Source organism: Panthera leo, chromosome A2, assembly GCF_018350215.1.
Source record: "Panthera leo isolate Ple1 chromosome A2, P.leo_Ple1_pat1.1, whole genome shotgun sequence".
NCBI classification, from domain to species: Eukaryota; Metazoa; Chordata; class Mammalia; order Carnivora; family Felidae; genus Panthera; species Panthera leo.
The window spans coordinates 86,208,390-86,221,031 of NC_056680.1; the positions used below are offsets into that span (position 1 = coordinate 86,208,390).

At 33.8% G+C, this 12,642-nt stretch overlaps 1 protein-coding gene across 1 annotated transcript in view; it reads right to left on the bottom strand.

The window, feature by feature from the left end:
- The window catches only part of PCLO (piccolo presynaptic cytomatrix protein), a 361,627-nt gene that overhangs the window by 149,008 nt on the left and 199,977 nt on the right, over positions 1-12,642 (bottom strand). The window contains exon 4 of the mRNA XM_042916591.1: positions 10,470-11,126. Coding sequence (XP_042772525.1) covers positions 10,470-11,126 — 657 coding nt within the window. The remainder of the gene's footprint in view (positions 1-10,469; positions 11,127-12,642) is intronic.

The following is a 12,642-nucleotide window of genomic DNA, read 5'->3' on the forward strand; positions in this document are numbered from 1 at the left end:
ACTTAACGTGATTAAACTAGTAACATGGCCTCTCTATTACTCCCAATTACTACTATGAACTGAGGAATAATTATAAGATTTCTTTTCAACTATAGGCCAGTATTTAAAAAAAAAAAAAAAATCTCTGGGCCCAAAACAGTTAAAATAGTTGATACATACTGATTAAGGTTAGTTTTCAGTTAAACTAAGTTAAATTAAATGTCAATTCTCAATGACATTTGATTTTTTTCCATGAATACTCTTTATATTTCAATAGCATTTTCTTTCAAACACGTGATTATCTTTCTCAGCACATTTACTTTGGAAAAACGTTCTAAACTGTCAAAGAGAAAAATTAATTTTTTCATTAATATAATCAATACTTTTGAATTCTGAGGACAGGCAAAGAAAGAAAAAAAAAAAATCAGAGGATGGGCTTTGTACCAGACTACAAGTTGTAAGAGATGATGGAAAATTTACTTAACAGAAATATGTAGGTAATGTGACTGTAATGTTATCCATCTCAACTATCAGAGGAGATTTATTTTTGAAATAGACTCCAATAAGGCACTACTTTTAAAAGACACTTTAGGGGCGCCTGGTTGGCCCAGTTGGTTGGGCGTCTAACTTCGACTCAGGTCATGATCTCACAGTCTGTGGGTTCAAGCCCTGCATTAGGATCTGTACTGAGAGCTCAGAGCCTGGAGCCTGCTTCGGATTCTCTGCTTCCCTCTCTCTCTGCTCTCCCCCACCCCCAACTCGTGTTCTGTCTCTCTCTCAAAAATAAATAAACATCAAAAAATAATAAAAGATGTGTAAATAAAAAATAATTTAAAGATGTGAAGACACTATATTTACTTGGTATTGTTATTATAATTCTCTATCATTTGAAGTGAATGTTTAGAAACTATAAACTTTGAAAAAGTTATGCAATAATTACTGACTCATGGCTTTACCTCAAGAGAAATATCCAGCTATTATTTTTATAGTGTTGCTAATCTCATTTATTTTCAGCATCGCACCTCAAAGATATTTAATAAATATCACTTACAAATGTCTTCTGACTTTGCAAATACATTGGACTTTTACCTTTACACCATGTCAAAGTCAGCTCCTTTCAACCAGTTGAACAATTAAATTTTCTAAATGGGATCATGGGCTTTCCAAGGAGCTCGGACACTAAGCAGACAAATCACAGCCTCAACCTGCTGCTTTTCTTGGGCTGTGATGAGGCCATGCCAGTGATTTGGTTCCAGAATCAGAGTAGCCTTAAATGAAAATACTAAGCACAGAGGCTTTTTGTAGAAGTCGAAATTAAAATTACCCAAGAGCAAAATGGAACTCAGCTGATCCAGTGAGTTGTCATGCTTAGAGTGTTAAAATAACCCCCACAGCCCTATGGAATGAAGAGGTCAGAAAACAAACCACAGGAGGACATGCTCTGTTTCACCCTGGCCTCTGAGGCCACCTCAATTCCGCTAAGTCTGTACCTTGAACTAACTATCTGAATATTTTCAGTGGGTTTGTAAGCATGGGCTCCTCCCATGATCACACGTCAGGTTGAACAAACAACAAACATGAAAGAAACTTTCTTCCTTCTTTCTCTCCTCTCCTTCCTTCTCTTCTCCTTCTTCCTCTCCTTCTCCACCTCCTTGTCTTTCTGCTTCTTTTAGCTGTAGAGTTCTCAAATATAAAAGCTGTTGGTTTGATATTCATTTTCCACTCATGTTTCTCTCAATACCTATATTGTTACTATGTATGGTTAGAAACGTATTTTGAATACATTATGTGGTAGAATTCTTTGGCCAAATTTACAACACGATGTAACTCAAATTCAAAAAGACAGTGATAGGGGCTTAGTCAGTTAAGCATCTGACTCTTGATTTCGGCTCAGGTCATGATCTCACAACTTGTGAGTTCGAGCCCCCACATCAGGCTCTGTGCTGACAGCACTGAACATGCTTGGGATTCTGTCTCGCTCTTCCTCTCTCTCTGCTTCTCTCCTGCTCATTTTCTCTAAGAATATAAATAAACTTAAAAAAAAATCAAAAAGATGGTGACATATTATTCACAACTCTAGTGCAAAAAGCAGTAAGTACTCTTTGGTTTACCATGAATTAACTTTCCAGGTCATTTCAGATGTCTTCCCAGGAAAAAGTTACTTATCAACAATTCCAAGACTTTAGTTAGTAGTAGGGCTCATGAGCACCCAACTAATATTGGTTCCTTTATCTTAAGAGCTACACGTTAAAGAGGTCAGCACAGGTGAAGCAGACTTCTAATAAAATCTTTCTAGATGGTCCAAGGGGAGGGATGTTTCTATCTCCTTATATCCTACACATTGATGAACACAATTTCTTTGAGTCCAATATGCTTTCTATGTCTTTCTTTATCTGCCTTCCCACTCTTCACTAAATCATAGTAAACACCATAACCAGAGAGGTGGGGTACCTAAGCTCCTTGTGGAAAAAGAAAAAAAAAAGGTAAAAAAAAAAATGTTAAAAAAAAAAAAGATCTTTCAGAATCAAATTGTGATAGTGACATTTATATTCTTTATTTTGCATCTGCATAGGTTATAAAACAACAAGGTAATACAGTATCCATATATGGAGGAAACGTAACCATTGTTATATATAACAATTCTTTTGAGTATAATAAAAGAGAAATTAGAGTTTTATACAATGGATTCTGCAGATTCTACATTTTATAAAAATAAGATTAGGATCAGACATATAATGTGACAAACAGAATTAAGATACATTAGACAGGGGACTAACACACATAAATATCAAAATACCCATCCTGCAATCTCCTTATGTGGCCTATCTCCATGTCCTCAAGCTTTCTTTCTTTCCTTAGTACCATGTTCTACCCATTTCTCCCTCCTGCTGCTCTCCCGGTCTCTTTCCTCCACATTCTGCAGAGGATTCAATCATTAGTTACCTATGATGATGCTGTGATGATTTTCCCCTCTAAATGACTGTTACTCTCCATATTATCAGGTGGTAAAAGGCTGCAAAGATTTTGCTCGATATGCTTGCGGGTCTAAGATAAAATGTTTGGAGTGTTTAATAAGAAAATCAAGTTAGGTGACCAAAGGGCATTGGTCTGAATTTTTCAGAAGAGACAGTTGCTCATGTATTTATTGTACCATGGTACAGTGAAAAAAAGTCCTAATGTCAACTCTTCTCCCACTAACTTGCATACCAAAGTCTTCTGGTAGAGGCGAGTGATCTTCTTCACTACACGGTTAGCTGGTTAAATCTCAGATCACATACCAACCAGGCCCTTTGGCTCTTTAAGGCACCTACCCATTCATCTTTTTACTCACTGCTGCTAAAAACAGAAACAAAAAAAGAAGTTTTACTTCATGTACAGAGAGGGGCACACTGAGGCACTCATCTGTCCAAGCAGTGATCCCTTCTATGGCTATCTACTTTTCTCTGGGAGGTATGTGAGTGGGAGTACGAGTGAAATTCGTACTCACACAGGTTAACTGGGCTACACAGCTAATATACACTGCAAAACCCTTGCTTCCTGGATAACTTTTTTTTTTTTTTTTTTTTTTTTTTTTTTTTTTAGACAAGGGAATAATGTGATCAAATCAGAAAGAGTAGATGGAACTAAGAAGAACATAAAACATGCTGTATAAGTTGGGTTTGGTTTTCTCGATTCCATCTTCAAATGGATGTCTGAAGTACTGTAACTTGAGAGGAATATGATCAAAGTATTTATGTGAGGGAGGCATAATTTGGCTTATTTTCTTCCAAGTTTCTAAGTCCCTAGGACTAAAAGATTGGGAGTTTTCTTCTAATTGCTTCAAAAATGTGTCATTACATACTTATTTTTGACAAGAATATTATGTTACTTGTGATAATATATTCAAACTTAATAAATAGATCCAAACAGTTCTTTCTAAATTTCGTATGTATTATATATAACACATATATGCATTTATGTGCATAAACATCACGGTGGTTTATTACTTATGCATTATTTTCTTCATTTGAATAATCAGAAGTTGAAATTAATTACCCATTTCATTTTTTACATGTAATACAATCTAGAATGACCTCTGAAATTAAATTAAGACGAAAACTCCAGGCATCTACCTTTTATGTGAGAATTTTGTCATCTTAGATGGAGGCAGTGAGTGGGAACAAACATAATTTAAGCACACCTTTTTTTTTAATAGCAATGTCATTTTTCAGTTCCCCCGAGGAACACATTTTCCATGCATTTTTCTAAGTACATTTAGCATTAGATTCCATTTCACTTACTTTTACTGTTATTATTATTGCACTTTTCCCATGTATAGAATTATGGTACTTGAGACTTGAGTGTTTCTAAATCTGTGTATATGAAACAATTACTCAAAACTTTCAGAGGCTAAGATTTATATATTTGTTTACTTACTAACCCAAAACAGAGAGTGGAGAATTCCTTTTCCTTCCAATATTCCACTGCCATTTGTTGACCTGGAGACCAGTCAGAGACAGGCAGTGATGAACTAATCCCCAGGTGAAACTCTTCTGATGGTATCATATCTTGAAGCCTTCTCTAGTGATGGAGAAGGTACGAAGACACACTGTACTGCCAACTTTAGTTCTGCCCTTTCACAAATACTGAAATGGTTAGCCTTTCATACTGAAGGTAAATGGAAGTTTTCTGAACATTACTGTAGTTACCACCTGAATTCTTGGTTAAACTTAAGACCGGACAAAGAAAGGATACCATACTGCTTAATCTTCCCAAGCCATTTATTTCAATGGGCCAAAGTAAGACAACAAATGAATGATCTTTAATCGTTTATACAATGTTAGGGTCAAAATGGATTACTAGTCTGAATGTTCCAAAAATTCTGAACAAGATTAAGTCCATAAAATTCACTGGGACTGGACAGAAAAATCAAATAGTCTCACCTACATGAAAATCCTTTTCACTACAGAAAACCTCATTATTTTTCATCCTGATTATTCTGCCATGATATACAATGACTTATATTTAACTTGAATATTAACCCCTTGGTCATTTTAACCAGAAAAAAAAAAAAAAAGTTTACGCTAACGGGCATTCAAATTTCGATTTTTATCTGGAGAACTATATAGTGTTTCAGTGTAATATATCAAATGCAGACAAGCAATATTGTTTAAGTATATAGATAAAAAAAAGAGAACTCTGTAATAATGTGAAATTTTAAAACATTAAACTAAAAAAAGTAAAGAAGGATGTATCTTTCAAATTATTTATTCTACTTGGGGATACATTTTAATCCCTTTCGACAAACACATTTTGTGAGAGAGGAATAAACAGAGACAAAAAGGTGTGGCCACAGAAAATGTAAACAATATGCTGTGATAATATGAATGACACAAATGACAAGTGAATAACTAAAATAACATAAATATATAAGAAAGTAAACAACCACATAAAGTATTTAGGATTATAGTGGAAGCTGCTTAGAGAGAAGAATAATTACATCATGTAAAGTCAGTATGGTACAAGTGTCACAGGAAAGAATTATGTGTAGTGTTCAAATGCCATGATTTTATAATCAGAATTGGACTACAATCTTAGCTTTTCTGAATCCCCAGCCATGTGATCCTGAGCACAGGAATTTAGTTTCTTTCAATTTAAAAAACATACAATATTTACCTCATTCATTGTTGTGTGGATGAAATGATCAAGAAAATACTTAACATAGTGCCAAGAATATTGTAAGAGATAAATTAAGAGTATTATTTTTATTTCAAACAAAAACAGATTTAAAACCAATCAACATAAGGCGTTGAGCAGCAGAAGCACCAGCCACAAGGGAGAAAAGTGGCCCAGAGATCCAAGTGGGAGGTTGTCAGTTGGGATGATGGAGGGGTGTGGCATTTATGCACAGAGAAGAACTGAGTACAGGTGAAGAGGGCAGAAAGGTCAAACTACCTTCAGGAATTACACAAGGGCGTATTTATTTGGCTGTTGTTCTACGTATCACTTGTGGGAATATTAGGCGTTGCTTACAAGTTATACTGGAGCCAAATTCCACAGGGCTGAGAAAGCCAAACTGAGTTATTGACACAGGAGTCCTGGCTGTGGGGTGCAGAAGCCTGGACAAGCATGCAAAATCATCTAATGGCTACAAGAAGAACATGTGAAGATATATTTTTATACACTGATATAAAAATATTCTCCTAATATTTAATAAGTGGATTGATGCTAATATTCTTTTATTCCTTATGTGAGTTGGTCATCTGTTTTGTGAAAAATCCTGGGAGAAAACTGAGAGTCACACTCTAAGGAGAAATTATAGTGAGGTAGTCACTTTATTCAACCATCTTTAGACTGAGGCTTATTATTCAGTTAGGCAGATCTCTGGCTTTTATTTGCTACTAGCAATTACACCTGTTTTCTTAGAATAGGTAAGTGGTAGACAAAAGATTATGGCAAAACAAAAAATCACGTCACAAAGATAATAATGATGTAAGAAAGACACAAACACTGACACGCTTCATATCATTACAAACTTTTCATTAGCAACATTACAAGAAAAAAGTAATGATGACCAAGTTAAATCAGCCAAAATCAGCTGGGCTGGGACCCAGCCAAAAAGGCCCGACATTATCAGGAAACCTATTTGACATCTGTATTGACATCTCTCATTGCTAACAGCAAATCTTACCTAAACACAACGTAAGCTTTAGCACAACAGCAAGTGATATTGTGGCACCAACACAGACCTCTAAAATTTTCTGAAAATAAATATTCCAGTACTTTACCAACTTTCAATAAATTACATAATAAACATTTAGAAGCTTTTGATTTTTCTTATTTCATAATAAAAGAAAAAAAAGCTACACATCATTTGGATAAAATTGGATTCAGTAATATGTATGAAATGATATGGTGACAAATTAAACTGTATTTCTTGTCAGCCAATATTGTTGGAAAGACTACAGAAATAACATGAAGGTTTGAGAGAAATTTTTAGAACAAAGTAAGTAGCAAAACTTTTGGTAATAACAGAATTAAAGTGTAGATATTTCTAATATGTTCAGTTTATAATATTTACTATTTCTGCTTTAATAATAAAATACTTAAAGTACTACTGTAAGCCAATAAGGAAAACTATGCCAAAGAAGTAAGCCTCACAATATTGAATGGTTTAAGGTATACATATTTATTTTTTTATGAAAAAACTGTATATTAGCTACTGAAGAGTGGCTTTTTCTTTGATTGAAATTATTCTTTTAAAAAGGGTAAGAATACAGAGATCGCAGTATACCTGTGAAATTCATTTACTACATCTGTTATAAGTAGGTCAGATTTGGACAGAAGACCTCTGGATTTTACAGATGTGACATATGTTTTGAATACTGATGAGACCTTTATATTTTGAAGAATATATATTTTGTATATTTTGTACTGAGGTAGAGAATAACTCTAAAGTTATTTAAATCACAGAGGTTTACTGATTATATAATAGGAAATTAATTTAAAAAGTTGTAGAATATGAAGATGGGTCTTTTTTGACAAAAATAGGATTATCCCAAGTTTGTTCAACTTTTTGGTGATGACAAGTGGTTATCAGTAATATACCACTTACTAGATGCTATAAAGTAAATGGAATGATGGAGGGGAAAAAAGTATATAGGAGAAAGTAAACTCTGGTTATCAGCAATATGGTACTTATTAAGTACTTAGAAAAACAAACACTAGCTGTTCTTGAAGAGAATTATGATGTGAAAACAGTCTTTTGAAAAGAGATATGTGGAAACCATGTGATTATGCTATATAAAATAACATATGTCATTTTTAAAAGCTGTCGTATCTGCTCATTTAATACATTTTAAACAGAATATTTTCATCTGTTTCTAACCCTTCCAGATGAAGAACCCCAGTGGATTTTAAAGCAATTCATTCATGTGTGTGTGTGTGTGTGTGTGTGTGTGTGTGTGTGTGTGTGTGTATTTCAAATACCGTATTTTCTGAGAGAACAAGAACAAATAACTATTGGTCTCATGGAAGATAAACATTTACCTGTGGAATTTCCACAATTAAAAAATTATTTTCAGTCTCAAACTTAGAGAATAGGTAGCAAGATTTGGGAAGTACAAACTCTGATCCGCTTCTTCCAATTCTGACATATCTTTGTGGATTATCTTTCTTGTTATGGATAGTCATTAGAACTAAATATCAAAATATCAAAATAAGCTTAACTTAGAAGCTGAATTTAAGATAACTCTATCATAAAATTGCAGACCAAGATTTTCAAAAATACTGAAGCACAATCCATGTTCTCTCTAAAGTACTATTATTAATCATATTTTATTGTGATCAAATGTAACTTTATTTAAATAATTATAATAAAAACAATTTTAGTCTATTTCATTTTATTTTATATTTTTGTGAATGTTTTATACTGTTCATAATATATTAATAAATCACTGTACACATTTAATTTACAAATAAGTAACACATATTAAGGTTATAAAATAATATTAAAAGTAGTGATAAAAAGACACAACAAAAAGAAAGTGATAAAGGTGTAAAATAAAAAGTGCATTAACAAAATATCTTGATATTTCTCGTTTAGATTCTATTTAGCAAGCAATGGAGAAGCATTAGCAATATCTGAGTGATAGAGTGAAATTACGTGCACCCTACAAAATAATTATCTGACAATTATATATGGAGGAAAGGAGAAAGAGAAGGCACAGTGACCAGTAATTAGATTACTCAAATCACTGATGAAAGGTCATGAAGGCCATAATTAAGAGTGTGCTCAGGAATAGGAACTAACAGACAGGAATGTGATGAATTGGATGCCGAGAGCAAAGGGCAGGCAGTAAGAAGAAGCCTCAGATCTTTCAGAAGGGTAGTGACCAGGAAGGTAGAGGCAGGTGAATGATGCTGCCATTACCAGAAACAGAAAGTCAGGAGCAGAAAAAGTCTCTAGAGAGTGTAGATAAAATTCCAACATATTGAGTTCCAGTTTACAGGGAGGCTTTGAAGTGGAACATCTACTGAGTATTTGAAACTACAGATCTGATACTCAAAAGAGGGGAAGAAGGTGCACAGGTAGACTTAAGAATTGTTCATGGGGCTCTCCTAAGAACAAAGAAGACAATACCCAAAACAAAAATGAAGCACAATACAAAGAAAACCTCCTCTTACAGAAATGAGGAAAGAAAGTGATACAGGGAGTCAACGTAGAACTCATAAAGTATGATCAGAAAGACCAAAAGAGAACAAAAAGGGAAGGGTTATGAAAGCCAAGGGCCGTTTTACAAAGGAAGAAATGGTAAAAGTCATCAGGTTGTGCAAAGTGGTAGGCTACAAGCAGTAATGGGTGGTGATGGTGATACTACATCCCGGCATAGAATGAAGAATATACAGGTACCTGCTCTTTCTGACTCTGATAAACTCATTTATGTTATGAGGGGAGACCAATGATGAATTATCTGTGAGTGATGCATCATATTACAAGTGATGTATCATATTTTATATATATGATATATGTGATATATATGAGATGATGTATTTTATTTATCTGGTATATCATAGATCAGAGATCTGTTACTAAACCAAGTGTTAAAACTGTAAATGACCAAAAAAGCAACTAAGAGTTGGGATGCACTACAGATTCTAATTAGAGCCCTAATATTAACTTTTAATATTAATAAATCATTTCATTTTCCTTCAAGTCATTGTTGTTATCTGTGAATTAAAATTATTCAACCAAATATGATGTAAGACCTGGTGTAGCTCTCAAACAATCAGAATTCTTCGAAAAATAACACTGCTGCTTGTGCAGATAGTGGTTAAGATGGGTAGATACCCTTAAAAGTTTGCACTAAAGAAAAAATATATATATATATATTATTCCAGATTATGCCTGGATTATAAATAATCCTTCAATAGTAAACAAGTAGAGTACATCATATTAAAATCATGTTAAATACTACAATTAACTTTTACAGAAAATGACTTTTGTCCTAAATTTTAGTCACACTTTTTTTTTTTTTTTTTGGCAACCACAATTATTTAGACCTTTCAATGGCTGATCATACCTTAAGAGGCTTTCAAGTGAAAAGGAACTTGTTGACTTTTGCTTAACCAAGTGACTAAGTAAATAGAAACTTAAGACACATATTATTTTATGTTAAAGGTAGATACTGATTTTATGTTCATAGCGGAGAGAAGAAGAACCTTAAAGTTGTAAGAAACTATTTTTATCACCCTAAAGAATTTTGGTAAATTATTAGATATGCATAAAAGCTAGAAAAATCAATCTGCTATCTCTGCTTTATTTAAATTAGATTAAGCTGTCAGAATGCCAAATTTGTTCATTTCGACAACAATTGTTACACTTTTCTGAAAGTGCTTTTAACTGAAGGCTTTCATTTCCATAATTAGCAGTAAGCACTCTGTGTACTTTGGTAAAAATCTGTAAGTTTTATATACCTAACAGAGTGCAAAGATAGGAAAACATAACTTACTGTTTTTTCTTTCCCAGGTTCCACGTGATCAGGCTTTGCTGGGCGTGCTGCCGGTGGCTGGTCTTTAATTTTTTGAGGCACCTCATCATCTTCCTTTGACAAACTTGGAGGTGGGCCAGAGGGTTTGTCTTCCATCTTGGTCTCTGGTAGCTTCTCTTGTACAACCTGTGGAGTCACTCTGCCTTCAGGCTTTTCCTCAGCAGTTGGTACTTGAGTTTTAGCTAAGTCTTTTTTCTGTTCCTCCTCCAGAGCTGTTTTTGTTCCTGGAGGTAACTTTTTGTCTTCAGTGGGTGGCTTTTTTTCTTCAAGAGGGGGCTTTTTTTCTTCTGGGAGTGGCTTTTTGTCTTCAGGGGCTGAAGTTTTCTCTGGTTTACTCTCTTGTTTGTGGTCTGTGGTCCCCTTCGGGACAATCTTTTCCACTGATGGTATCTCTTTCACTTTTTCTGGAATGTGTTCAGCTTCTGTTTTTACTTCTTCTTCCTTCTTTTTCACTTTTACTTGAGTAGGCATTGCTGTTTTCTGAGATGGTTGTTCTGGAGGGACAGGCATAGGGGAGGCTTTTGGTGCTGAAGGTGTAGGTGGCATTTTGCCCATATCTCCAAGCTGTCCTGATATTGCTCTCTGGGTTTGGCAATTTAAACAAAGCCATTCTTGAATCTGCAAATGAAACAGCAATGAAGAGATTAACTATATTATAACGCACTACTTTGGTTGCATACACCAAGGTTAACATCTGGTGATTTCTAGTTGCTTTTCTGTACAGGGAGAAAGTAGATTGTTTTCCAAACCAATGAAATAGAGACTTCTAAGGAAGTCTGCAAAAAGACTATTTATAATCTAAAAATATGAGGAATATTTTCCTCATATTATTTTCCATATTAGAGATTGGCAATTCATTCTCTTCACCATAAGAAAGAATATATATATATATATATATATATATATATATATATATATGGCACTAAAGATGGAGCCACGGAATGAGTGTGTGTGTGTGTATATATATATATATATATATATATATATATATATACACACACATACTTTTTTTTTGGTGAAAAATCTACATTTGTTCCAAACACCATATTTTTGAGCTTGGTGGCTTTAAAATTAGTATTTCCATCATATGTTTACACAAAACTATTAAATTTTATGGTCATTTTCTTTTAACTACAACTAATCAAGAGCTCTTTTAGGACTTAATGTATAACCTCCTATCTCTTGACGTGGGTCAAATGTGCCCCTATCGACCAGAGTAAAACTTCACAAGGTACATGAAAGTTTTCAAGAGTCACCTGTACATAATTCTCTACCTGCTTTAGGACTAAAAAATAATTTCATTCTTAATAATATTCACATTTCTTATGCAACTGAGCAAAATGCAATCACTGGCTCAAGCGGTCTGATATCTTATCCCCCAGGGTTTTTTGAACCGCTGAGTCAAACAGTTTGCTATATTTCTGCTCCTCAGTGTAATCCATAGGCCACCTGCACCAATCAACTGAGATGGTCATAAGACATGCAAATTCCTAGGAATTGCTAAAATTGTTTTAACAGGATCCTGGACTGGGACAAAGATCTGCCTTTTCAATACACTGGTTAATTCTTGATTGAATCTTTTGCAAGCTGAATTCTGATAATCACTCTCTCTTAACACATACAAATGATGGCATGGGAGACTGATTATGTTAGACTAATAATATTGCAGAATTTCTGCCCTATTGATGTACGTTGCACTTTTTCTTACCTTATAGCTATTATAATGTAAGAAATAAAGGCTATATATGTAGATTCTAATGGTTACATTTAATGAATACCTATTTTGTAAAGACTACAGTTGGATGTCACACAAAGAGTACTGCATTCATATGCTGCACTGTTTTTTTGAGAAGTTCAATTTCAAACTGCTTTTCATATCGAATCACTCTTTCTAGTTACATTACTTAAATTATTTAGAGACAAAAATCACTTACTGTTCTAGAATATTATCAGGGATCTAAGTTTTATTTCTTATCTCAGCTTCCAATTTTTTAGATATCTAAATAATGGTGCTTAATAAAAATTAGTGTTTTGCAATCTGTAAGCTATTATAATTCTTATTTGCTTATCTAAAGAGTAAAGACAAAAGTCAGTTATTTACTTTTTATAAGATGTTGTCGATAAAACATCAGTA